The 26472-nt window shown below is 37.1% G+C and overlaps 3 protein-coding genes across 7 annotated transcripts in view; 1 reads left to right on the top strand and 2 right to left on the bottom strand.

Moving 5' to 3' along the window:
• LOC112056907 (phosphofurin acidic cluster sorting protein 1) overlaps positions 1 to 26472 on the bottom strand; it is a 144928-nt gene that overhangs the window by 16068 nt on the left and 102388 nt on the right. Inside the window, exons 3-10 of one of the 5 annotated variants that reach the window (XM_052888233.1) lie at positions 24868 to 24961; positions 15149 to 15308; positions 14526 to 14665; positions 12351 to 12491; positions 9117 to 9242; positions 8044 to 8197; positions 2692 to 2763; positions 124 to 266 (exon numbers count right to left, since the gene is read on the bottom strand). In XM_052888233.1, the coding sequence (XP_052744193.1) occupies positions 124 to 266; positions 2692 to 2763; positions 8044 to 8197; positions 9117 to 9242; positions 12351 to 12491; positions 14526 to 14665; positions 15149 to 15308; positions 24868 to 24961 (1030 nt within the window). The remainder of the gene's footprint in view (positions 1 to 123; positions 267 to 2691; positions 2764 to 8043; positions 8198 to 9116; positions 9243 to 12350; positions 12492 to 14525; positions 14666 to 15148; positions 15309 to 24867; positions 24962 to 26472) is intronic. The other 4 variants (XM_024097397.2, XM_052888234.1, XM_052888235.1 and 1 more) reach the window with 4 other exon arrangements.
• On the top strand, positions 17586 to 19794 carry LOC128199296 (uncharacterized). Its single transcript, XM_052888239.1, has 2 exons — positions 17586 to 17911; positions 18976 to 19794. Exons 1-2 carry the CDS (start codon positions 17737 to 17739, stop codon positions 19617 to 19619), a joined length of 819 nt encoding a protein of 272 aa, XP_052744199.1. The 5' UTR covers positions 17586 to 17736; the 3' UTR covers positions 19620 to 19794.
• LOC128199295 (uncharacterized) lies at positions 17917 to 20062 on the bottom strand. Its single transcript, XM_052888238.1, has 2 exons — positions 19788 to 20062; positions 17917 to 18936 (listed from the first exon to the last, which is right to left on the bottom strand). Exons 1-2 carry the CDS (start codon positions 20060 to 20062, stop codon positions 18051 to 18053), a joined length of 1161 nt encoding a protein of 386 aa, XP_052744198.1. The 3' UTR covers positions 17917 to 18050.

Below are 26472 nucleotides of genomic sequence, written 5' to 3'. Positions count from 1 at the left end.
ATGGTATTGTAGGTGTAGGGAGTAAGGTGGGAATAGGATAGGCGTAGGGAATGAGTCAAAGCGAAGCTTGACCGGGTCCGCTAGTTAATAATATTAGTTAGAATATAGATAAGCGTTTAATACCTTGCAGTACACCTTGGTTTCATTCGGCGGCGAGCTAGAAACGGATGCACCAGAGACGGGCGCGTCCAGTGTAGCGTCACCATCACTGTTACCTTCGCTCCCACGCTCGTCGCCCGCCGAGCTGCGTACCACTTCTGATTCTGCTAATTTACATTACATAAGCCACTTTAAACTTGTTCCTTGGTTATCAACAGACCGAGTAAGCGGGTAGATAGATAAAATGCTCGCAAACTGTCGTGTGAAGAGGAGAACTCTCTCAGTAATGAAAAGTGTCCTTCGAAATTCGTCAAATAAAGTGCGGCATTCGAATATCCGCATGAGATGATTCACCTTACGTCAGCCATTGACGATCAAGTAATCTCACATGCCTGCATCGGTCACGATGTGCATGATATCATGCCGATTGCGTCTAACATACGATCAGTTTTATCGGCTGTCAAGCCGTTAGCGCTGCAAGCTTGTGAGATTACTTAATCGTCAGTGGCTGACGTTACATCTTATGTTATGTGTTTGTACGCACATTTTTATAAATATAAACGTACCTATAGGACCGGCGCACACCAGACAAGGCGCGAGGAAGCGCCATTAGTACGCCGCAGAAACGACAGTAAACAATTGTCATACTGATTTTTACTTATTTTCGACATTATAACAAAATCAAGTTGAAATTAGATTGCGCCTTTACTCGTCGATTTTCGGGGATCAGTTGTTGTTGGAATTAGTTGTAAATTAAGTTTTGGTAATTACAACTAATATGTAGATAATAACAGCAAGGTCAATAAACTTTGCGATGCGCCTCGTCAGATGAGTGCCAATCCTCAAAAAAAAATATGTCACTGTAAATAGACATGAGTTTAAGAATATAATGTTCTTAAGTAGTACAATAAAGATATTATGCAGGTTGCAGACGTTTAGTTTACCCTATTTCAGTGGTGTAACTATACCATCTGAGGCGAGTTCATTGGTTGGAGCGCCAGAAAAATGTCACATCTTTTAAATACGCATTCCAGTTCCAATATTCCCGTTTAGCTCGAATTCGTCGGAAAAGACTGTTAGGGGTACGACAATAGTCCAGCAGGCCTTGATGTTGAGTCCGGCCCCTTTACCGTTGAGCTATTGGGGCTATAAATTTATTTTAATATGATTTAGTACATTTAGGCCCGTGACATTTTGCCAGGCCTGCCACCTTATAGTTACACCACTGCATTATTTTATTTACGTATATCTCTTAAATCAATATATTGTAAAGTAGACAGATTGAAAATTTTATAGATAAAAAGAATGTAGATAAAGAATATTAGGTTATAGACAAACCAAAAACAGATCATAGTTTATGCAAAGCCAAAAATAGAAGCTAATAGGAAAAAAATATATAAATAAACAATAGAGACAGACAAAAGCATTCTATGTTTTTGCAGTTAATTAGTAAATCACAAATGTAGACACTTTTAATTATTGCATTTTAATACACAGTTACACTTGTAGTTTCTACTTGTTTACACTGATTTTTTTAAAGAAGGATGTCTATAAATAGGAAGTAATTGATTAGTAGTGCTCTTAGATACATAGATAAAGGTAGTGCTATAATCCGCGAAAAACTAAAGAATCCAAGTGACAACGTCACCCAAAATGTGACAGAAAATTATGTTCCTTATGCATACCACTCAGAGAATTTGATTCCAGACCTTTTTTCCAATTTCGAGATTTCGGGATATTATACTACGCAGACGAGACGACGAGTCATATAGTGTAAACAAAACAAATAGAAATCATAGGTATAACCGTAAAGTAATTATGTGTTATTATAATATTTACTGTTGTCAGTTATTTGTGTATACCAAAAAGTGTCTACTTTTGAGAAGCAGTTTGTTGACACATATCTGTTTTAATATTGTGTTATATTTATTATTTTTGCATACCATATATCGTTTTCATAATATTTTTTTATCCATATACATTTGTAAAATTAAGTAAGTACTAAACTAAATAGAATTTTAAACAAATAAAGACAAAAACAAGATATTTAAGAATTCAGATTACATATTTATTGTAGTGTCTAAAAGGATAGCTTATCATGGTTTTTGAAAGTGAATAAAATACATGATTTTTATTAATCCAAATCTTGATTGATTTTACAATTGCATAAGGACGAAGAGATTTAAAAATTGTAGACTGACTTTGAAAGTGAAAGTTATTTTGAATGTATTGCCGATATTACAATGGTTTTGTTATTTAAATTATTTTTTATTGTGAAGAGAAATAGACAAATTTCAACCCATCGCGACGCAAAAGCAAATATATTGCTATCTCTTTCATTGCTTTGGGACGAAAGAGATGGGACTGGGACCACTTCGCCATTTCTCTCCACGAGATATGTCAGTGATCGTTGTTGTGGCCGCATAGTGCGTACGGTCTCTAATAGTTTAAGATTCGTATTAAAAACGACCTTCACCCATCCTGTTTAATGGATACGTACAAGTATGTGGGTTAAAGTCAGTCGACAAAGTGTATGTAGCAGGTATTGTAACCACAGCATTGTAACAGAGTGGTCGCGGAGGGTTGTGATACCTGTGAGCGGCGCGGCGGGGCGGTCGCGCGGGCGCAGCTCTGTGGTTGACGCGAGGCTGGCGTGCCGCGTCACTGCGCATGCGATGCCGTTACTGGGCGGGCCGGGGGGAGGGGGCAGTGACGTCACCGGACAAACTACACCGCGCTGTCGTACTACTTGATACTTTACTACTACTTTTCAACGATTTAGGTTCCCCAGTGTGGAGACCAGTAGGCCTAAGATGCGCACCATGACATATATCAAGACGAGAAAATGTCGACCAATAGCGACACGATCGAAAATATAGCTCTCTCTTTCGTTGTGTTGGGATGAAATACAATAATTATTATAACTATTACACACATCACCGTTTAGCCCCAAAGCTATAGCTTGTGTGTGTTTGTTATGGGCGGTTCGTTGATAGCGGATTTTATCATAAATATTCATAAATAGGATTTTATCATAAATATTCATATATAGGTAAGAGCGGTCGGATTCATCACCGAGGGGTGGTGGTTCGATTCTCGCCCCGTTGGTCTATTGTCGTACCCACTCCTAATACAGTCTTTCCCGATTAGTTGGAGGGAATGGGAATATTGGTCATATTATTGGTCATATACTACATACTTATCTATACTAATATTATAAAGAGGTAAAGTTTGTAAGTTTGTAAGTTTGTCACATTTTTTAAATGGGGTAATCTTCGGAACTACTGGTCCGATTTTAAAAATTCTTTCACCAGTAGAATGCTACATTATCGAGGAGTGCTATAGGCTATATTTTATATTGGTATCATATATATTAGCCAAGTTATCACAGTTTTTGTCATACAGGTCGGACTGAAAATCCTCTTAAACAGACTTATTCGCATGCGCTGCCTTAACTATTGTGTAAAATTGAAATTAATGTATGGAGACTTTATGTATCTTTAAAAGTTCTACAAAAAAGTCCGCGACACCATATATCTATCTTCTATATATTAGCAGATATAGTACCTTTTGTGTTTTAAAAATTATTAATTTTATATACTTAGGTTTGCGTCATTATTTATGCTACTTAACTTAAATCCTTATCAAAATAAATTATTTAATAATCACAAGGATATTATGGAGATAAGATTTGCCCTTTACGGTATGTTAATTACTTAAATAGTTTCGGAGATAATACAAAATTTCTAAAAGACGCAGAAATTCCGCTATATGACGCCCGGCGCTTTCATTTACGTAGTTCCCGTTCCCGTGTGAATATGGGAAGCAAACATAGCCTATGACACTCGCAAATAACGTAGCTTTCTATTGGTAAAACAATTTTCCAAATCGGTCCAGTAGATCCAGAGATTACCTCCTACAAACCACACGAACTTTACCTCTTTATGTTATTAGCTTAGAAGTCTCTATTTCTCTTGGTCATACCACTACTCTCGAAGGACTGGACCGATTTTGCGAAGGGTAGGAGTAAGATAGTTAAGTTACAGGGTAGGGTAGGGTACGGGTAGGGAAGCGTAGGGGTAGTGTAGGGGTAGGGTAGGTTTAGGGCCGAGTTTAGGGTAGTGGTAGGGTAGGGGTAGGGGTAGTGGTAGGGTAGAGGTACGGGTAGGATAGTGAAGTGGTAGGGTAGGGGTAGGATAGGCGTGAGATAGGGGTACGGGTGCGATAGGGGTAGGAAAGAGATAGGGTACGGGGAGGGTAGGGGTAGGATGGGGGTAGGGGTAGAATAGGGGTAGGGGTAGGATGGGGGTAGGGTTAGGATGGGGGTAGGGTGTAGGTAAGGTAGAGGTAGGGTAGGGTAGGGGTAGGGTAGGGTAGGGTAGGGTAGGGGTAGGGTAGATGTAGGGGTTGGGTAGGGTAGGGTTAGGGTAGTGGTACGGTAGGGGTAGGGTAGGGGTAGTAGTAAAGTTGATAACGAAATTTTCGCAGACGAAGTCGCGGGCGTCCGCTAGTATAACATATAAATACACCCAGACACTGAAAAACATCTATGCATATTATACAAATATTATCCAGTTGTGGGAATCGAGCCCACGGCTGTAAATGCACTGTCACTACCAACTGCGCCACGCGGTCGTCGAAAGAAATGAAAGAGACAGCGATATTTGATCTCCGCCGCTATTGGTCTACAATATGTATTTTTCTCTTCAAGAGATATATCGTTGACTCATGCTAGACTAGCGGTAATTTTATACTGATAAATGTTTATTATTCTTCTTTCCAAACGAACGAATATATCGATAATAAACTAAAACCAGTACAAAATGGTGTAGTTTCTCAAGCGATAATATTTTGTTATGTAGTGCTTTGTGAATTTATGATGTGTTCATGATTAATTTGATTGTAAATGAAAGGCAATTTCGAGCATAATTATAGTATTTAATGACAAGGTTATTGGTTATATAGATTTGTATATAGTATCAGTATGGTGTGCTCAGTGAATGTGTGAAACATGAGTTCAGGCAAATATAATCTTCATAAATGTAATAATTAGACATTCATAATGACTATAATTTAGCGGAATTCTAATTTAGTTAACCACAAGTTTGGTAAAATTGCTTTTCAATAAAAAGTCAACATAAAATATATTCTATATACGATATAATTGTAGTTAAATTAATTAATGACTTTTAAATCCAAAAAGCAAACTTACTATCTTATATGACTAACTATGCATTTCAATTGAAATAATAAATGCAACAATTTCTATGATATTCAATTTACTCAATATGTAAAACTAGGATCCATGTATGTTTGTACTAACTAGTAACTAGCTATATATATATATATAAAAAATACAGTTTTGGTTGAGTGTCTATTGTATGTATATTGTCTTCGTGTGTATATCGCTCCGCCCGGCCCGCGCATGCACTAAACTATTCACAGGCAGCAGTACAAACAAAACAAAAACACACGATAAAACTTTTGCTCATGTCTACATCTTTAATATGTTAGACTGGTATCCCAATAGAGAGTTATGACGTCACAAAATTGTTTCAATCACATAAAATTAAATTAAAACTAATAATAATTGTTAAACAAAAACATAACAACATGCAACAACAACATACATCTTGAAGAGAGAAATGTTGACCGATAGCGGCGGTATAAAAAATATCGCTTTCTCTTTTTTTGCGCTGGGACGAAAGTGAGAGCGATATTTCAAACTCCACCGCTATTGGTCGACAATGTATTTTTCTCTTCAAGAGATATGTTTTTGATGCACGCACGCCTAGGAACGTTTTTATCGTCAACATGACAAACACGCTAGTGAGATACCATTAAAATTTGCTTACACCAAACACTCAATGATTTTCAAATTTCGAATCTGTGTAAAATAAAACTAGTAGTCTATGATACGAATTCGAAACATCCATCGTTCAGAAACGTCTTCTTGCTCAAAAGTTCGCGGTTGTATGACAGCGGCAAAGTAACATTTGAAGAAGTATTATTTTTTTTGTATCATTTTTTTCTGTTACTAACAAGTTTATCAAACAACCCAATCATAAGTCTTCAAAAAATGTCGTAAAATGGCTGTATGGTCGACGATCTTTGTAAAAGTGTCGTAAAACATTAGGTATCGCAAACATTTTTTGATAAAGTAATGGTTTCATAATTAAAGTAGAATTATTAAGATTTTTTAGATATAAGTAGATTGTCGGGTGTTTAGGGTAGGCCAGAACCAGGGATGAGCAATTCCCTTTCTTACACATTATTTCATTTGCGTAGTTCTATTTTAAATTCGTATATTAATGATGGAGATTCGATATTCAAAAATAATAGAGCTTGGTGGATTAAATGTCAATGCAAGAATACAGTCTGATTTATACAAGAATACAGTTTATAAAATCAAACAATATTATACTGACTGTCTTTACACACACAAATGCAAATGTCATCACGCATAAATTTCAACTGGTTATCGATTTTACGTACTAGGCAAAATAAAAAAAGCTACAAATATCTTCAGAGCATCCTTCTGCCGAAGTTCAGTATTACCTAACACGTATAAATTTACCTTGACAAAAATATTAAGTACGTATTGCAACTCTACAATACAACAAAATTACAAAATTTAAGATTTTACGTTTGTACGTAACGTAAAATCTTAATTTACCACATTTCCAGGGTTCTCAAACTCAAAGTGCAAATCCCTTGCACCAAAAGTTAGCAATTGGAACTCAGAAACTTATGAATATATCTCGTAAACAAAAATTAAATCAATAAATCACATAGAAATCAGTTTTCCACATATATAATTAGATGCACCCTAGTTTTCTTTAATGTTATTTATTAACTAATTACATAAATTACTTAAATAATCAATTAATTAATTGACTATTTACTCAGTACTAAATAAGTATATGATAATGAGACACGTTAAAAATTACTCAAAATGTATTATTTAAATTAGAAATACACCTACCCATTGTTTTATTTTCCGCTTTTTAGCTAAGTTCAATGAATTAATTAAACATACAAATTGATTTTCACTAAAATACTTTACAATTTTAATTGCAAATATAGCTATACAAGTTGTTTTAGGTGTATTTAAATAATTTATGTCATTTAAATAATTGAAAAGGAAGTTGCACATTTTTCTAATATTATAATATACTAAAACTTCTTCTACAGTCAGTCGCATGCTAATTATAGATGTAAAAATATACTGCCTTATCCTGAGGACTGATTATTATTATTAAACCTATATTAGAAAAGGAATTTTCCCTTCAGTTAAATTTGAACATACTGTGCCTACCCTGATTAAAAACATTGCACGCCACTTTTACCTACATTGTAAATACCTTTATAACTTTGCTAAAAGAATCTGAACTATTAGCAAGCTCGCCAGTAGGCTTACGATAACACGACATACCTTGAGACAAGCAAAAGACAAATGTCGACCAATAGCGGCTGTATCAAAAACATAGCTCTCTCTTTCGTCTCATAGTAACAAAAGAGAGCGATACATTGGTAGCTCTATTCCGCATATATTGGTAGAAATTTGGCTTTCACTCGTCTCAGCATATGTTGGCACATTATAAGCCTACTAGGACACTACTATCGTCATATTAATTTACTATGAAACACGGCTGATACAACGTCGGAGTATGCCCAACTAGTTTCAAACCCATACGGGGCCCATAGTCACGAGCTGGTTCTTGCAGCGCGACACGATCCAAATAATGAGTTTTAGCCGTGTTTCAAAATAAATTAATATGAATAACTATCACGATAGTTTAAATTCTAAAATACTATCGTAAATTTTACGTCTACCCCCAACCAGAGTAGTATTGTATGTAGGCTTCAAAAGTATGGCTACCGAATTATCTCATTTTCAATTTGAGGTTATTTTCTTATTTGCTCTTTGAATTGTCAACACACCGTTGGAATGTCGATGGTGCTCCTGATTGGCCAGGCTCCGCGAGCTGCTGAAGAACGGCCGCAGCGAGGGTTTGGGGGTGGAGCCAATGCTGATCGTGTCCATCTGGTCCGGCCCCGAGTCCTCGCCTTCGCCGCATGATAGAGACTCTAACTCCTGACATGAGGGAAAGAGTAATTTTTAAAATCACAATATTTTTTTACAATTTCAACATAATCATCATTAGCAACACATATTCGGCTGACTGTTTAGTTGAGTCTCCTGTCAGAATGACAAGGGTTAGGCCAATAGTCCACCAAGCTGATTGGCAGACGTCGATAATTAAGAAAATTCTCTGGTATATGCAGGTTTCCTCACGATGTTTTCCTTCACCGTTTGAGACATATGATACTTAATTTCTTATAATGCACATAACTGAAAAGCCCTCTGAATCGAAGGCAGATGTCATGTCCACTGGGCTATCACGGCTCAATTAAATATTGCAGGATAATATTACTTTCGACTGAATTTTTCGACCACGACAGCCAATCTAATGTTGAGATTAAACATATACACAGAAGATGTTATAGTGCACAAGTGATGTATGTGTGAGTAGATGCACTCTCTATTCCAGTGGCGTAGCGTGCATTGGAGAGGTCCTGTAAAGTAACTGGGGGCCCAGGGTAAACATTTATGACTTAAACTATTAATTAACATATGCAGGATGTTTTCAATTTTTGGGCGCACGCGCACGGATTACTTTTTTGACTTTTGTCATTTCTGGAGTGAAGTGGAGAATGGAAAATGGATTTTCTGGTATAGGCAGTTTTTATATGACATTGTGGACACGTAAGGGGCTCCCATAGTCCGATGTCACATCAGACCGAACGACCGCGAACAGGCGCAGGACATTGAACCTAAAGCGTGCGCAAAAATGTTTTACTTCAAAACCCCAAAAAAGAAGTACCCACTGTTGCCGATTCGTGCGTGATTCCGCTATTTAAGCGAAGTGAGGTGCATCAGTCGTGGTTTTTTCATTCATCGCTACACAAACCCCCCCCCCCCCCCCCCATCGTTGCCTAGCTACAGTACATACGTGGAAGAGCTCGTCGATGTCCCGCTGCGCGTGGTGCGTGTCGCGCGCGGCGCCGCGCTCGCCCATCTCCTCGGGCACGCGGAAGCGCCGCAGCAGCGCTGCGAACTTCTGCTTCAGGTTGCGTTGCTGGAAACAACACCATGTTGTGTCAATTCACCGTTTCATTCATTTAAGGGCTTCATGTCAACATTTATTGTTTCTTAGTTGTTTTATTCATATAAGAAATGAGTATTAACATCATCATAAGTAATAACATCCTGAATAATGCCTAAGAGTATATCATTGACTGATATCGTAATTTATAAAAGGTAAAGTTTTTTTGTGTCACCCATGTTAACACATACGTAAGTATGATGGTAAGCAAATATCAAGTTTGGATCATCGTGTCTATGGGAAGTAGAAAGTTAAAGATTCCTTAACAAAAAACATTTCATTACCTATTGTAAAATACCATTTTAATATCATAAATCGCCTTGTATAATCCTCGGATTGAAATTGTCCTTCATATTAATCCTGACGATTGAACTATTAGCATGACAAAATATGCATATTTTTTTTTAAATAAGCTTATTTATAGTCGTTACTCGTACATACTGCATGACCACATTATCAAGCTCATGAATAAGTACCTCGAAGGAGTTCGAAACAAGTCGGGCATTTTCCAACAAACTCACGTGATTCTTAGCCGCGTTTCTATTTCAATATAAACACACTTTGATAATGTTTATTTTAATATCAATCTCACATTGAAGTATTACTTTAAGAGATTTATTCAATTCTATTTTATATTATTTTATCAAAATTCAAATCTCATACACATACACTCTAATTATGCCTTCTTTATTTACAAATATATTTTTTTCACTTTCCTTTTAGTATAATTTAATTATTATTTCATATTTTCTCACACAAAGACCACCAATGTTATGTAAAGAAACAAACAAAAAAAAACATCACGTAATATAATTAGACAACTTACACAATCCATGCATTCACAAAACTGAGTCAGTGCTAATCACAATCAAAAGATATCTACTAGACAACAGATAAAACAATACGAATTGAACAAAAGGAATTTTCATATAAAATATTAACATTTACCTCCATCGCACAGTGATGTAATCAACTAACGTTCAATGTATGCAAGGGTAATCTAATCTTAACCGTGTAACGAATTTGGGAAGAGTGATAGCGTTTGGTAAAACAATGAATCAGTGCACGATTCTTATTACAAGGGGATAGAGTTTAAATTATCTCGCACACAGGGTGTTTTGTTTTTGCATTATCCTAAATTTCCATTTGGTTTGCTGAGTGCTTGTTCAACCATATTCACAAAGCCTACCTTTGTTTTATTGAATTAACGCCGAACGGTATCTGTTTATTGTAATTTATGTATTGTATTTTATATATCTAACAATGTAGGTACCTATTGGAGATTACACTTACACTAAATATATACGAGCATTTCTTGTAGATACCAAAATAACTATATATTTGGTGTCTTGAAAATAATTAAAATAGATTCTTTAGTGTTCAGATGAGGTATTGTTTTTAATTTATATATCTATATTTATGCTTATTTCCATAAAAAACGCGACAAAACATTCAACACATACTACTTGTGAAGCTAAATCTCATGTAGATATGATAAAACTGAAGTATTTACTATTATTTTGATTTTTAGAGAGAAATATATTTTAACATGATTTCGCGAACAAAAATCACTAATTTATTTAGTTTTTAATCAACGCTGTAATATTAAGTTTCAATATTTCCTAACATTTTCTCAGAATAGATTAAATATTAGTAAGAAAAGTATTACTTTGAGACTTACAATACATACGAAATAGCAATTAACGGCCTTGTATATTATAGTGCCTCAAACTTATCTGTTGTGAAAATGTCGATCGCCGTTCTTTTAAACGGTAGTTCCATTTTTGGCCTCCAGTGGTGTTAGGACGCGACCAAGTGAAGGGAATCAGACAAAATACTTATAGTTCCATGGCGGCGGAGTCCCAGTCCCATTTCAGTTTCTCTGGGCAAATTTCATGTAAATAAATAAATAAATCTCTACCGTCTCAACGCAATAAAAGAGCGGTATTTCCGGTTGCACCGCCTTTGGTTAAACTTTGTCTATTTCTCTTCAAGAGATTATCTCGTTGGTCGCGTGTTAGCGTAACTGGTCAGAAATGTTTGTGGCACTATACAATGGTTTCTAATGGTTAATGGCTAATGCCTATAAAGGCAATAATACTCGCTCGTAGGTTGCTTTATTCCCGGTTCACATTAACATGTCACATAACATTCAGTTGGAAAACTAACTACTGAAAAGCAAACCACACCAAGACCACTATTTTACAAACAAACAACTGCAAAAGATTTAAACTACCACAAGGCAAAGTACCAGTAAAGTCTTTGAGAATAGAAACAAGTTGGAAGAGTAATATTTGATTCAAAAGTTCACAATTCTCAGTAGACACTTCCATTATTAAACTCATGCCTGAAGGCTCAGTTGTGATATTGTAGGGCGTATTGTAAGGGTAATCGCTGGTTGTACTTAACCGATTTTGAAAATTCTTTCACCACTAGAAAGCCATGTTATTTATGAGTGTCAAAGGCTATATTTTATCCCCGTATTCTCACAGGGACGGGAACTACTCGGGGGAAACAGCGGGCATCAGCTAGTGCTAGATATAAAGGAGAAAGAATAAGAATATGAACATAACTTCAGTGCATTATCTTTGACTGAAGCTTTAATTTACGTGATCGTTTATTCATCCCCATTTGTCTCAAGTGAATCCTTGACTACTAAAGTCACATTCCCAGGAAATACAGTGATAATTAGAAAAAAAACTAATGGTTACTTGCAATTTGGAAGAAAAAAGGTAATGGGGTCGCAGCCCGATGCATTCATCTAAATCTACGATGATCTCCTGGTAGTTGATGACAGGGTAAAGTGATAATCGTAAATAATGTCAAAGATAGTCACGGCCATATATAAGGAACCGATGATTTTAAAACCATTCTAAGGAACACCATTAGAGGAAGAGAAGGAAGTCATTCAAGTAATAATAATAATTGTATTTTAATTTCATTGTGCCATATTATGATACAGTGTACTGTGTAATAAACTTTAGTAAAGCATCAATTATTTGAAGAAGGACGTAACAGTTATGATTAGTTCAAACAAAACCAGTCTCTATTCTCATAGACATAAAGCCGTGCCCGGCTCACCGCCAGCTTGCCGCGGCTGCCCTTGCGCTTGGCCGTGTGTTCCAGCTCGCTATCGCTGTCCCTGTCGTGCGCCTTCGACCGTATATAGCTCTGTATCTTTCTCTCGCGCTCCATGAAGCTTAGCTCTCGCGAGCGTGATAGCTGTATGCAAGCAATGGTATAAGCAAAGCACTTTATAGTACAAGATCCGGCATAAAGAAAATATACCCTCATCTGTTATTTATTTGAGATAAGAAATAAATGATAGAAAATATTCACATCAATCAAATATGCGCCCGGTGAGCAAGCATTAAATGATATTTTTTTACTAAATTTATTTAATCTACTCCGCTCTTTGCTTAATTAATAAAAATCGTACATTAGTTAAAATAATATACCCAACATAATTGAAAACGTAAAGGTTGCCTGCTTTTACACTGCTACTGTGGGTTTCCTAGATATAAACAGATAATTAATGTTATTTAAATAAACTCATCAGTTATTTAGTCGCCTAATATGTCAAATGAAAGCTTATTTTATGTTTAATTTATCTGTATTAGGTTGCCTTTGATTTAGTTCATAGTTCCTAAATTTCGTATGAAAAATGTGTTTAGGCCGTAATTTAAGTAGGAAAAATATTTGTGTCACTGTGTACATTATCTATAATTAATTTCTTATTAGTAATAAATAACAGATGAGAGTATATATTTCTAATGACGGATCTTGGACCATTAACTTTAAATGCGTAATGATACATGTTCATTCACTCTTTCATCACTTTTGCATTATTGTAGTAAAACTTCTTTTCCCAAGCTTGACATACGGAATGAGCTGTGCACGCGTTACGAATTGTGTAATCGGGAATGGCGAACGTTGAGAGGGAAAACTAAAGAAGTTTTACGTAAGTCGTGTGGTCTTAAAAATATTTTTTCTTGGGATCACTTGTGAATAACGTGTGACGTGTAGTTATAACAATAAACTGAAAGAGTAAATGAATTTAAGTTAATATTTCATATTCCATAATATAAAATAAATACTATTATAATGATAAATGGTCTAAAGTGGTAATTTTAGTCTCACAGTAGTGCGTTTAAATTCATAAAACTTTTACTCTAAAAATGTTTGATAGACTTAAATCTCTTTATACAGCAAACATGCAAGATACACAAATTGCTATTAGTTCTAAAATCTCCACTTTTGTTTCTAGCAGTGTCATTTTCATATAAAATAATAAAAAATACTTCTTATAGCGGATACTTCTACAGAATATAGTGCTTTTGACACAAGGTAAATGCATCTCTGTATTATTATGTGAAACACATTCGAATTCCTAACTATGGTTAGGAATAGTCTGATATTTGAGGCCAATATTGCAAGTCCGACAGAAAGCCAATTGCATAAATAAGCACCCTAATATTAGATTTACGATTGCACAAAGGGAATCTATATTCAAAATGGTCGGACTTTATGAATACTGCTGATATTATTCAGTTCAAATAAACTAAAATAATATAAGGGGTATATTATAATATAATAAACAAGCTATAAAACTAAATTAATTTCGATGAAAAAACTCTTTATAAAATCTATTGGCAGAATTAGTAGAAACAGCACAACATGTGAATATATTGAGATGTCAGATAATAAGTTTCAATAGTTTGGCAAGTTCGTTCTTAACACTTCCGATTGTACGCGCGTGCCGGGAGGGGGTAGCGATGCCCCGCGAGCCCGACTTCATACCCGCGCAGTCCTTCCTTCTGCACAGCGCGGACGACTTCACACCCACGCAGTGCTTCACGCCCCGTCGCCCGCATATCATGAGGGTGTCAACAACGAACTTGCCAAGCAATTGAGCATTGTGGAAGAATCCTAATTATGCCAATATTTAAAGATCAATACAGATTAACTAAATGGTGCAATATCTTAAATTCATTTTTAATTAGGTACCTCCTGCATGTCACCTATAGGTTCACAAGGGCTCTCCGAAGTAGAAGGTGCATGCTAGTCCAAGTCCACTCGACCAAGTGGAAGGGCTATGCGAAGTAGCCACTATTCACTCGACCAAGCGGAAGGACTACGCGAAGTAGTCACTCGGCTAAGTGGAAAGACTATGCGAAGTCATCACGACTTCGCATACCTCTTCCACTTTACCCCGTCCTCATAGTCAGTCGTGGGACTTGAATGTGATATGCTTACCTTAGTATAAGATAAGTCCCCTTTGTTGAAAGCAAGCTGCCGATGGGTCCGCCGCCTTGCCGCCGCGCCGTACGTCATCTCATCTGCTTCTTCCACTGAGCTGAATTCTCCTTCTTCTTCCTCGTCTGAGTAGCCACGTTCTGAAACAATCAGTACACTCATTTATATTGATCATTTCAGTTTTAAGTAATAGATTATCAGGCACCAAACGCAAATTCTCTGACACTGCAGCTTTTATTTTAGTTCATGGTCAAGTATATTTTTTAATAAATAGGAAAAAATATTTTTATTTCAAGTACTGTATAGTGAAAAGTGAAGGATGTCTGTCGATTCTACCATCGGTCCGGAAAGCGGATTCTACTAAGAATCGGCAAGAAGTATCTTAAATTAAATAAGTAAGGAATTTGCACGGATCGTAGCAAGTGCAAAATATGTATGTGTTTTACCCAATTTCATTCCTTCGGTATGCACTACGTGGATCGAGGACATCAAGCAGGCTGCAGGGAGCCGCTAGATGCTGGCGGTTAGAAACTGTGGTGTTTGGGAATTCCATGCAAGAGGCCTATGCCCAGCTGTGAGCATCCATAGGCTATTAATGATGACAATGATGAAAAGTAGATTACCTGTAATGAGCAAGGTGTTATTGTTCTTCGTGTCGTGGTCCACCGGCGTGGAGGCGAGCCCGGTGATGGTGAGCCGAGCGACGGGCTGGCCAGCACCAGCGCCCACCTTGCCCCCCACGCTGGTCAACTCCAACTCCATGTCCATGGACCGCTGGAGAACCTAGACGGAGAAGAGAGAATAACTTTTTAATATATTAATCTAATCTAACTATGGTACTCATAAGAAGGCACAAAGTCACACAGAGGGCGATTGACCGAGCTATGCTCGGAGTATCTCTGCTATCGAATCAGAAATGAGGAGATCCGCAAAAGAACCAAAGTCACTGACGTAGCTCAACAAGTCGCGAAGCAGAAGTGGTAATGCGCGGGCCACATAGTTCGAAAAGTCGATGGACGTTGCTGGAATGGCGACCCCGCACTATAAACGCAGTTGGTCGACCCGCCACCAGGTGGTGACATCCAGCGAGTCGCAAGGATTCGCTGGAAGCAGACGGCTCAGAATCGTGATGTTTAGAAGTCGTAGATTCGAATCCGGTCAGTGACATGCACTGTCAACTTTTCAGTTATGGGCATTTAAAGAAATTAAATATCACGTGTCTCAAACGGTGAAAAAAAAAACATTACGATTTTTTTAATGAAGAAGCCTGACTTTTTTCTTATTTCTCTACGTGTGAGAAATCTGCCAATTGACCAATTGATCATCTCCCTCTCATTTTGAGAGGAGTCTCATGCTGTGCTACTGTGAGCAGAATATGGTTTGTTAATGATGATGATGATGATGACTCCCTAATTTGAGACAATTGGTTACAGCCATTTCAATTGACACTCATTATTATTAGACATGTGTTATTTGATTTTCATTGCTCGAATAAATTACTTTACACCCACGTGACGTCTGGTGATTTAAAAATTAACAGTGCTTATAATGATGAGTTCACAACGTTAGGAGTGACGACCTTGAGGTACTGGAGGTGAGGGATTTAATATCTCGATTGGAGTCAATTATTATTTTAAGTTTAGAATGCTGAACATCTCTTGAAACAGCTTCACACAAAATATTAGGGTACTGTAACGTACTGTATTGTAACTGTAACTGTTACTGTAACTGTACTGTAAATGTACTGTAACTGTACTGTAAATGTACTGTAACTGTACCATAACTGTACTGTAACTGTACTGTAACTGTACTGTAACTGTACAAAAACAGAGAACTAACGTCTACCATCATGCAGGGAAACTGAGCTTCTTTGGACGCCTACAGAGAGGAGCTCAGTTTCCGTTTCCAAGATTAACCTTGAAAGGGAAAAACCGGTTGTCAAAGGAGAAAATGGTTGGACGACATTAAAGAGTTGATGGAACTTGACTACCCACGACTGAAACGCTTTGTGGAAGAAGAAGACTTTTCGCATACTAACCACCATACTCCGTTATGGGAAATGGGGATGGCACCGCGTGATGATGAGTTTAGAAGCGTAAAGCTTACGCTTAGCACTTTTGAAACGTAAAGCTTGAATATTTCTATATCACGGATTTGGAAGGCAAGTTCTGCGGAGAAAAGAATCACAGGTTTTTAGCCCTGTATTAATAGGCGGTAGATTTTAATAAGACTCAATAATACTCTGAGAAATGCATTTACAGTGTGGATACACTGTTTCTAACATAAGATTTTGTTTTGGCTGGTGGGAGGCCACCTACCGACAAAGACGTACCGCCAAGCGATTTAGCGTTCAGGTATGACGTCGTGTAGAAACCGAAAGGGGTGTGGATTTCATTCTCCTCCTAACAAGTTAGCCCGATTCCATCTTAGATTGCATCATCACTTACCATCAGGTGAGATTGTAGTCAAGGGGTAACTTGTAAAGAATATTAAAGTAAAAAGTAAGCCACTAAAACACAAAAAACTGGGATTTCTCAAAAGAGGTTTCTTTTAAAATACAGTGTTTTGTCATGGTATGGCAGTACGGACTTTAGACCATATATAAATACTTTAAGCGTCGTTACCACAAAATACACGTTGACCTAGTTTATGGGTGCATTATTTTAAAGTTTAATTTGTCAAATATATAACCCGCGGAGATTCGCAAAAACATTTCACTGGGATGTCACTCCAATTAGAGGAAACATAAATTTTTCCCTAACGACATTCCTCCAATTGCGTGATATACTGCTCCACACAGTAATTACTGCGAACTTTGATGTGTGGATGGATGCGGAATAATTACGGCGCGAGAGGATTTAGGCTGTGTCCCCAGTAAGCAAACTGTCAGCGGCCAACTGAGTTAGCGGCGTATCGGTTTAGTACGCCCTTCCATATATTTCAAATGGCGTGTTCACAGTTTGCTAGTTTTGCGCTCACTGTGCGCAGTTTGCAGCGTTACGCGCGCCGACTATCTTAGTGAGCGGCCGACTCCCACCAAAACCGGTTCCAGTCGGCGGCGGCGATTGGTTGTTCGCCGGGCGTAGTGACTCAGTTTGCCGCAAACTGATTATTCGGATAGTTGGAAAAAAGCTATCATCGTGTTAGGACGTGTTTTTTTGCATCGCACCTAACTAATCTCAACGCACACACACATCACTGAAAATCCAAGATGTCCTTTGATACGGAAAGGTTCATTAGTGAAATACAGAATAGACCATGCATATGGAACATGTCGAGTGAAGAATACAGCAACAGAGTATTAAAGCAGAGCAATTGGAATGAAGTCGCTGAAATTATATACGATGATTGGCAAAACTTAGAAGAAAACACTAAACAAAAAAGAAGTAAGTTCCATTCTAATGAATTTATTATTTATTCAACAATATACTTGTATCACTCACTACATAAAACAAAGTATCATAATTTACATAGTATTTACGGCTTTACACACTCCGTTACACTATTTCTTCCTGTAGCTACAACTTACAAATATTTCTCTTGCCAGGATAGCTTTCCTTCGTTAAGAAAATAGTTTTTAAAGTTTTCTCTTGTTGTTTTTCCAGAATTTGATACAGTAATAATTTGGCTCCTTGAACTTGTAAGAGTTGTTGAGGTACGTCGCGAAATATGTGCATATTGTGCTTGTTCTCTTGCTATGACAAAATTATGTAAAATACAAACGGCTTTTACGATAGCGATGGTTGTATTCACATTAGTAGCGATCGGTGTATGCAGAACTCTCCATTTGCTTGTTAGGATGCCGAATGCACATTCCACGCATCTCCTAGCTCGACTATGACGATAATTGTAAATTCGCTCTTCCTTATTTAAACTTTTATTAGGAAAAGGCCTCAAGATATGCTTTTGTAATCCAAATGCCTCATCTCCAAGAAACACGAAAGGTTGGGGCAATCCATTTGAATTAGGCAATTTAGTTGAGTTAGGAATCTTCAGAGACCCACACGCCAATTTTTTGCCAAAACCACTTTCTTTAAATATATTACTGTCAGCATTTCGTCCGCAAGCACCTACATCAATAGCTATAAAAGAACAGTTTGCATCTGCTACGGCTAACAGAACAATTGAGAAGAACTTCTTATAATTAAAATAGTTAGACCCACTTTTTGGTGGTTTTCTAATACGGATATGCTTGCCATCGATAGATCCTATACAATTAGGATAGTTGGTTTTTTTATAATATCGTTTTGCTATTTGTAGCCACAATTTTTCAGAAGGTTCCGGCATTTCCTGTGGCTGTAAAATATCCCATATAATGCATGCAGTTTCACTTATTATTTTCGATACCGTCGATTTTCCAACAAGAAACTCTTGTGCAATTTTTCTGTAACTTAGTCCACTTGACAAGAATCTGGAAAGAATATTGAACTACCGATTATTTCTGTTTCAGTAAAAGACCTACAAAAAAAATGGAAGGGTTTGCGCGACTATCACACCAGAGAAAAAAATAAGGATTCCTCAGTCAAAAGCGGAAGTGGCGCAACAAAAAAACGCAAGACACCATACTTGGACATGTTACAGTTTTTAAATGTTTCTAGAGCTAGCAACCAGACATCTGGCAATATTAGCGCCGAGACGTCTAGCGACAGTAGCGCTATTTTAGATGAAAATGATCACTGTGTTTCAAGAAGACCAAAAAAGATGACTGTGTTTCAAGAAGCCCTAATTAACTCGATGGAAAAAAAAAGAGAAAACGATCCAGATATGAACTTTCTACTAAATATTTTACCGGAAATGAAGACAATGTCCCCAACACAGAATTTTGAATTTCGGTTCGAAGTGATGAAAATTATTAAAAATATAAAATATAGTGTACATAATAATTATGACGGTGGTATGATGCTAACTGGATGGACGAATGCCTACCAGTACCCACATCAGTATGGCTATGCGAGTGGAAGCAGCAGTACACCAAATGTGCAAAACTACCCTCGAAACAGTCCATCACATAGCTCTACAGGTTCTTCAGCGGAAATAGAAGACATAGAAGCAATATTGCGAGGCGATTCAAACCACACTGAAGATGAGGAATGACAGGTTACCAACTTAATGTTACCATATATGTTCTTAATTCAATTTAAATAATACAGTAACTTTGAAAAGTGATTGTTAAATTAAAAACTATAAATGCGAAAGTGACTTTGTATTACAATAAAAATAACATATTTTTTTAAAATCCTAAAGCGTTAATTATTTACTTACCTCAAAGTTATAGTAAGCCGTTCTTCGGGACATAATGTATCTCTTGTGATATTATTTTTAGCTATGTACTGGGTTATAGATTTAAGCAATTCATCAAATGTATGAGAAGTCATATTGAAATAGTCGTAAAATTTTTCTGGATGTTTCCTTAGTTCTGGATAAAGAGTGTGAAATTGTCCAATGCTCAACCTTTTCTTGTATAATGGGTGAACCCAGTGCTTCCTTTTATCCTCTTTCAGCGCTTCTAAGATACCAATTACTTCAAAAATATCCATCGTGACCAACACAACCACTCCCTTCGTACAACAAAAGTAAAGTGATAATTAAGTCGGTCGGCTAAATAAGCGGCTAACTCTCTCAAGTTTGCTTGCGACGCACGAAAATTGATTTGAGTCTGCAGCTAACTCAAATTTCAGTTCGCTGCAAATTTGCGGCTCACTCAGTCGGCCGCTGACAGTTTGCTTACTGGGGACACAGCCTAATTTTTCAGTTCAATTAAAATCGTACTCATTGAACATTCAAGTTCAAAAATTGGTAGATAATCGAAAATAATTAATGAATTAGCATTGCCGATAGCCCATCACTATCATGTGGACTGACGAAGACAAGCGAGTTGCAGGGATTCGCTGGATGCAGGCGGGTCAGTATCGTGATGTTTGAAAGTCCCTACAAAAGGCCTATGTCCTGCAGTGGACGTCCATCGACTGATATGATGACGATGATGATGATGATGATGATGATGATGATGAATAAAAGTTTACTCAAGTGTTTTTCTTGATATTGAAATCGGAAATACATCCATGAAAACGCCATGTAGGTACCGAATTTACTTGAATTTTCAAACCATCCAAGAATGCAAGCAAGAATTAAATAAATAAATAAATAAATAAATATACTTAAACAATACACATCACTATGTAGCCCCAAAGTAAGCATACAGAGTAGCTTGTGTTATGGGTGCTAAGATAGTTGATATTATAACATTAATATACATTTATATACTACATATAAATACTTATATAATGAATAAATACACACAGACACTGGAAAACACGCATGCTCATCACACAAATATTTTCCAGTTGTGGGAATCGAACCCACGGCCGTGGATGCAGAAAGCAGGGTCACTGCCCACTGCGCCACGCGGCTGTGGCGGCGGCAAGAATTATAATGTTCTTAGGTAAATTATTTTGCTAACTATTTCCATTAATTGTTGATTAGGTACCTCTTCATCAATATTACGAGTGCTACCTAACGGGACTGGATATCTGTAATAAAAAATAAATAGCTAAAAGGAAAGAGCGTAAAAGAGGGAAATGTGTTAATTAATTGGAAAAATAATTGAGTTCTGAGGAAAATTTATGCCAGCGCTATAAATAATTTATTAAAAATTTATTCTTTATTGACATTCAATTATATGATAGGTATAAAAAAATTTCATATTCATTGAATTGCCTTGAACATTTTATATTCAAACTGTTTTTATTATTGGAATAGGTATCTATTGATTGTATCTTAAAATATTTCAACATTTTTGTGAGTCTTGAGCAAAATATTATGGCCTATAAATCGTAATTGAACGAGAAGTATATAACGCAAATAAATATATCTCTGTACCTACTCTTAAAAGAAAACACTTGCTTCCTTAGGCCATAACAACTCCATGCTGAAGTGACAGAGTGGAAAAAGATCGGTCGGTTCGGTAATTGCCAACGATATTAATTATCGTTGGTCGTTGGTAATTGTCGTACCCACTCCTAGCTACCTCCTAACTCCTACCCACTATATTAGTTTAAAGGGGTACGGGAATATGTATCAATAGGATCCTTTTTTAACAGCCCACTACAGGGTCTGGCCTCCCGCCAGATATGTCCTTATTGGAGTTATTTTTTAACCGACTTCCAAAAAGGAGGAGGTTCTACGTTCGGCTGTATGTTTTTTTTTTTTTTTTTTTTTATGTATGTCCAGCGATAATTCCGTCATTTGTGGACCGATTTTGGAGAAATCGAGAGGAACTTTCGAAAATCGTAGAGACGGCTAGTGCGTTTGTTAGTGTTTCCATAAGGTATTTTAAACCACTACAATTTTATGAAGGTCTGGAGTTGGTCTGATGATGGAGCCGATACACAGACGATGGAACTCGTCAACGATTGACAGCAGGTACCTTTTGTTTGGGCTTCATTTATTTGTATTGATGAGAACTTTCCACCTAGATGGTTGTGACTGTATTAAGGGTCTGATGATGAAGACGAAAGACAGTGAAGAGAACTCCTCGACGGTTCACAGTAGCTACCTTGTGTTTGGACTTGATAAATTTGTATTGATGAGAACTTTCCACCTAGATGGGTTGTGACTGTATTAGGGGTCTGGTGATGAAGACGAAGGATAGTTAAGGGAACTCCTCGACGGCTCACAGTAGGTACCTTGTGTTTTGACTTGATAATTTTGTATTAATGAGAACTTTCCACCTGGATAGGTTGTGACTGTATTAGAGGTCTGATGATGAAGACGAAGGACAGTGAAGAGAACTCCTCGACGGTTCACAGTAGCTACCTTGTGTTTGGACTTGATGAATTTGTATTGATGAGAACTTTCCACCTAGATGGGTTGTGACTGTATTAGGGGTCTGGTGATGAAGACGAAGGATAGTTAAGGGAACTCCTCGACGGTTCACAGTAGCTACCTTGTGTTTGGACTTGATAAATTTTATATTGATGAGAACTTTCCACCCATATGGATTGTGACTGCATAGGGGGTCTGGTGATGAAGACGGAGGACAGTCACCTTTCACGTTTTTCTGAATATTCATATTACGTGTGGATAAAGGGGGAGTGAAATTTTGTATATGAGTTAAGGTAGTATTTTTAAAATTGGGATGGTAGGACTTAGATACTTATCATAAGAAAATAACGTTTCAACTAATTGCTCATTAATTTTTGTTCACACTCAGTTAGGTGTGCTAACACTAAAAATTAAAAAATAAAAATTTTAATAAAAAAAATTCAACCGACTTCCAACTCAAAAATTAACCTAAACTAAAAAGCAAAAAATAACATCTTACCTATGTGCTACCTTCTGATTAGTTTGAAGGCGGTGCCAATCCAGTGTCATGTTTTAATTAAAGCCGTTTCTGAAAGAACCACAGAAATTGTGTAATTTAAACGGTTGAATTAAAACATCACAGAAGGTAGCACATAGGTAAGATGTTATTTTTTGCTTTTTAGTTTAGGTTAATTTTTGAGTTGGAAGTCGGTTGAATTTTTTTTATTAAAATTTTTTAATTCTCTACACGTTAGCCCTTGATTAAAATCCCACCTGATGGTAAGTGATGAGGAGTCTAAGATGGAAGCGGGCTAACTTGTTTGGAGGATGAAAATCCACACTCCGCACTTGAAGTTTTTATTGTCTTTAGGATGTAAGAAGATAAGCTCAGTATTTCATAGCCCGGCCTAGGACTCAAACCTAGAACCTCTGGATCCGCAGCCATATAGGCTAACCACTGGACCAACGAGGCAGGGAAATATTAGTCATATATAATATTTAATAGACATGGCTAATATTCTTTCAACATCATCGTCATAACAACCCATGTTGAGCCCATATTGAGCACGAGTCTCCTCTCAGAATGAGAGGGTCTAGGCTATTAGTCCAATGCGGATTAAGACTTCACATACGTAGAGAATTAAAAAAAAACTGAGGTATGGAGGTTTCGTCAAGAAGTATTCTTCCTTGACCGTTTAGTTTGAGACACGTGATATTTAATTTCTTAAAAAGCACACAACTGAAAAGTCGCAGGTGCATGCCCCGGACCGGATTGGAACCTACGCCCTCCGAATCGTAGGCAGAGGTCTATCACGGCTCTTCGGCTAATAGTCTTTAAAAAATAAGTAAGTAAGAGGTCAATGGTTTATGTTTTAGCAAACTCTACCCTCGTATTCAGGCAACAGCTGTGACGTAACACAAAATTAGCCATTAACTTGCGAGCCGTGTGGGATGTTAAAAGTATTTTATTAGAGTCATTTTCCACTTGAACACAGAGCAGGTTAGAATTTATATCACTTGATTATGTGTGAAAGATTGATAACTTCAACGGTTAAGGAAACTATGAAATGAAATGGATGTACTTACCTACAATCGAAAAATAAGATTTCGAACTGGCTAGTATTCCGCTCACTGCTGAACTCAAGTCTCCTCCCAGAAGAGAGGGGTTAGGCCAATAGTCCACCACGTTGGCCCAATGCGGTTTGGCAGACTTCACACACGCAGAGAATTAAGGAAATTCACTGGTATGCAGGTTTCCTCACGATGTTTTCCTTCACCGTTCGAGACACATGATATTTATTAACCCCCTTCCAAAAAGGATATTCTACGTTCGGCTGTATGTATGTTTTTTTTTTTCTTAAAATGCACACAACTGAAAAGTTGGAGGCGCATGCTCCGGACCGGATTCGAACCCACACCCTCCGGAATCTGGGGCAGAAGTCATATCCACTAGGCTATCACGGCTCTCATAATGATGAACTGGCTAGACTTTATTCTTGTAAACTACTCGTAGATTCGCGTGTTGCCACGAACAAAATTGATAGATAGGTAAAGTGTAGATGTAGTATGAGACAAAAAACGCTTGTCTATAATGCCTATTCCTGTGACTTGACATGGGAAGGGTATTACTGACCTTCGCCGTGCGTACCTATATGATGCAAAGCAACACGTATGTACGAATTCTAGGGACATCTATGCTAATATTATAAAGACGTAAAGTTTGTGGTATTGCATGGGGTAATCTCTGGATCAACTGAACCGTTTTTGAAAATTCTTTTACCAGTAGAAAGCCATGTTATGTGTGGGTGTCATAGGTTATATTTTATTCCCGTATTATCACGGGAACGGGAACTACGCGAATAAAACCGCGGTGCGTTGGCTAGAAAATATATAGGCTATAGGCAGTAAAGAGGTGAAAAACCAATCCGGTGCCGATAGTAAAAAGGAGGTCAGTATTAAACATCTAAAACAACATTCTCGAATTAATAACGTATTCGGGAAATTAAATCTTACAAAATAATTTGCATGAAATATCTACCTGATCCATTCTGATGACGCCTTCAGCTAACGTCTTGTACCCGAGGATGGTGCGATTTTTGTACTTCTTGCGTCTCTGCAGCATTATCTGTAGCCTGTAAACATAAATGTAATCTGTTAACGGACCATATATAATAATATAATATTCAAAGAATGTTATTTTTTCTATCGCTACTAATATATCGTAATAACGTAATCTAAATAATTTATTGATATCGCATTAATAGCTATTAGATACTCATAGTTCGTGAAGAACTACAGTAAAATTATATCTAATATTTTATTAATGGTAAAATATTAACTCGTAGTCTGAATGCCACAATTAAACAATGCGATATTCCCTTCACGTTAATTTTATTCGCTCTGTATTATCGCATATATGTTTATATGTATGCATTAAAATAAAATGTACTTAATAAACAAAATTAATAGTGTTTATTTTCACTATCCAAAATTACAGCTTATCCTAAAGCCAGATAGACATAAGCTTTCTCTTTAAAAAGTTAAATGATGTCAGCTTATTGGTCTCTGGGACCTTATAAGGTCTTCTAAAAGGCTTAACTATCCATTACGTCCCCGCTACGATTATGGAAAAATCCCATTTTCAGACTCCACTGGGGCCTGCAAAATCCTGTCATTTTGGAGCTCTAAGCCGCTTGGGACTAAACGTACTATATGAAATACCTAGAGTTAATTTATCGAAAAAGTCTCTTGATCTACAAAATAGAATTTTTAAAATACTAATATTTTTTTTATATTCTTTACAAGTTAGCCCTTGACTACAATCTCACCTGATGGTAAGTGATGATGCAATCTAAGATGGAAGCGGGCTAACTTGTTAGGAGGAGGATGAAAATCCACACTCCTTTCGGTTTCTACATGGCATCGTACCGGAACGCTAAATCGCTTGGCGGTAAGGCGCTACGCCGGTAGGATGGTAACTAGCCACGGCCAAAGCCTCCCACCAGCCAGACCTGGACCAATTAAGTAAATCTCAATCGGCCCAGCCAGGAATCAAACCCAAGACCTACGTCTTATAAATCCACCTCGCATACCACTGCGCTACGGGGGCCGTCAAATTGTTTATATTTTGTTTGTTTGTTTAATAAGGCTAATCTCTGGAACTGTCAGTCACATTGTAAAATTATTTACAATATGAACGCCAGACTTATGAGGGTGGCTTACTTTAAAGTGGGAAGCCTTAATAGGTAGGGAAAGTTTGAATGAAAATCTGTTCTTAGAAATTCAAAGCGTAAGGATTGTCCAATGCGGACGAAGTCGTGGGTATTTATACATATCAGATAATATCTAATATATAAAATTCTCGTGTCGCGGTGTTCGAACTTGAACTCCTCCGAAACGGCTCGACCGATTTTTGTGATCCTTAGCGTGATTGTCGGCCAGGGTGGAGAATCGGCCAATATCTATTTTTCATCCCCCTAAATGTTAAGGGTAGTCCACCCCTAAATTTTTTTTTTTATTTTTTAGGCAAAATTTTTTGTTTTTATTTTTTTATGACACAGCATACAAAAATACATACAACCCTAAATTTTCACCCCTCTACGATCAACCCTTATATTTTATTTGTTAATTAAAAACTATAATT

This window comes from Bicyclus anynana, chromosome 21, assembly GCF_947172395.1.
Source record: "Bicyclus anynana chromosome 21, ilBicAnyn1.1, whole genome shotgun sequence".
Lineage (NCBI taxonomy): Eukaryota > Metazoa > Arthropoda > Insecta > Lepidoptera > Nymphalidae > Bicyclus > Bicyclus anynana.
This window is presented reverse-complemented; position numbering and strand designations above follow the sequence as displayed.

Coding starts and splice junctions, on each gene's coding strand:
- LOC128199295 (XM_052888238.1), bottom strand. CDS start 20,062: ATGGATATTTTTGAAGTAATTGGTATCTTAGAAGCGCTGAAAGAGGAT. Junction 18,937..19,787: donor CGGCTTACTATAACTTTGAG/GTAAGTAAATAA, acceptor TATTCTTTCCAG/ATTCTTGTCAAGTGGACTAA.
- LOC128199296 (XM_052888239.1), top strand. CDS start 17,737: ATGTCCTTTGATACGGAAAGGTTCATTAGTGAAATACAGAATAGACCA. Junction 17,912..18,975: donor AAACACTAAACAAAAAAGAA/GTAAGTTCCATT, acceptor TTTCTGTTTCAG/TAAAAGACCTACAAAAAAAA.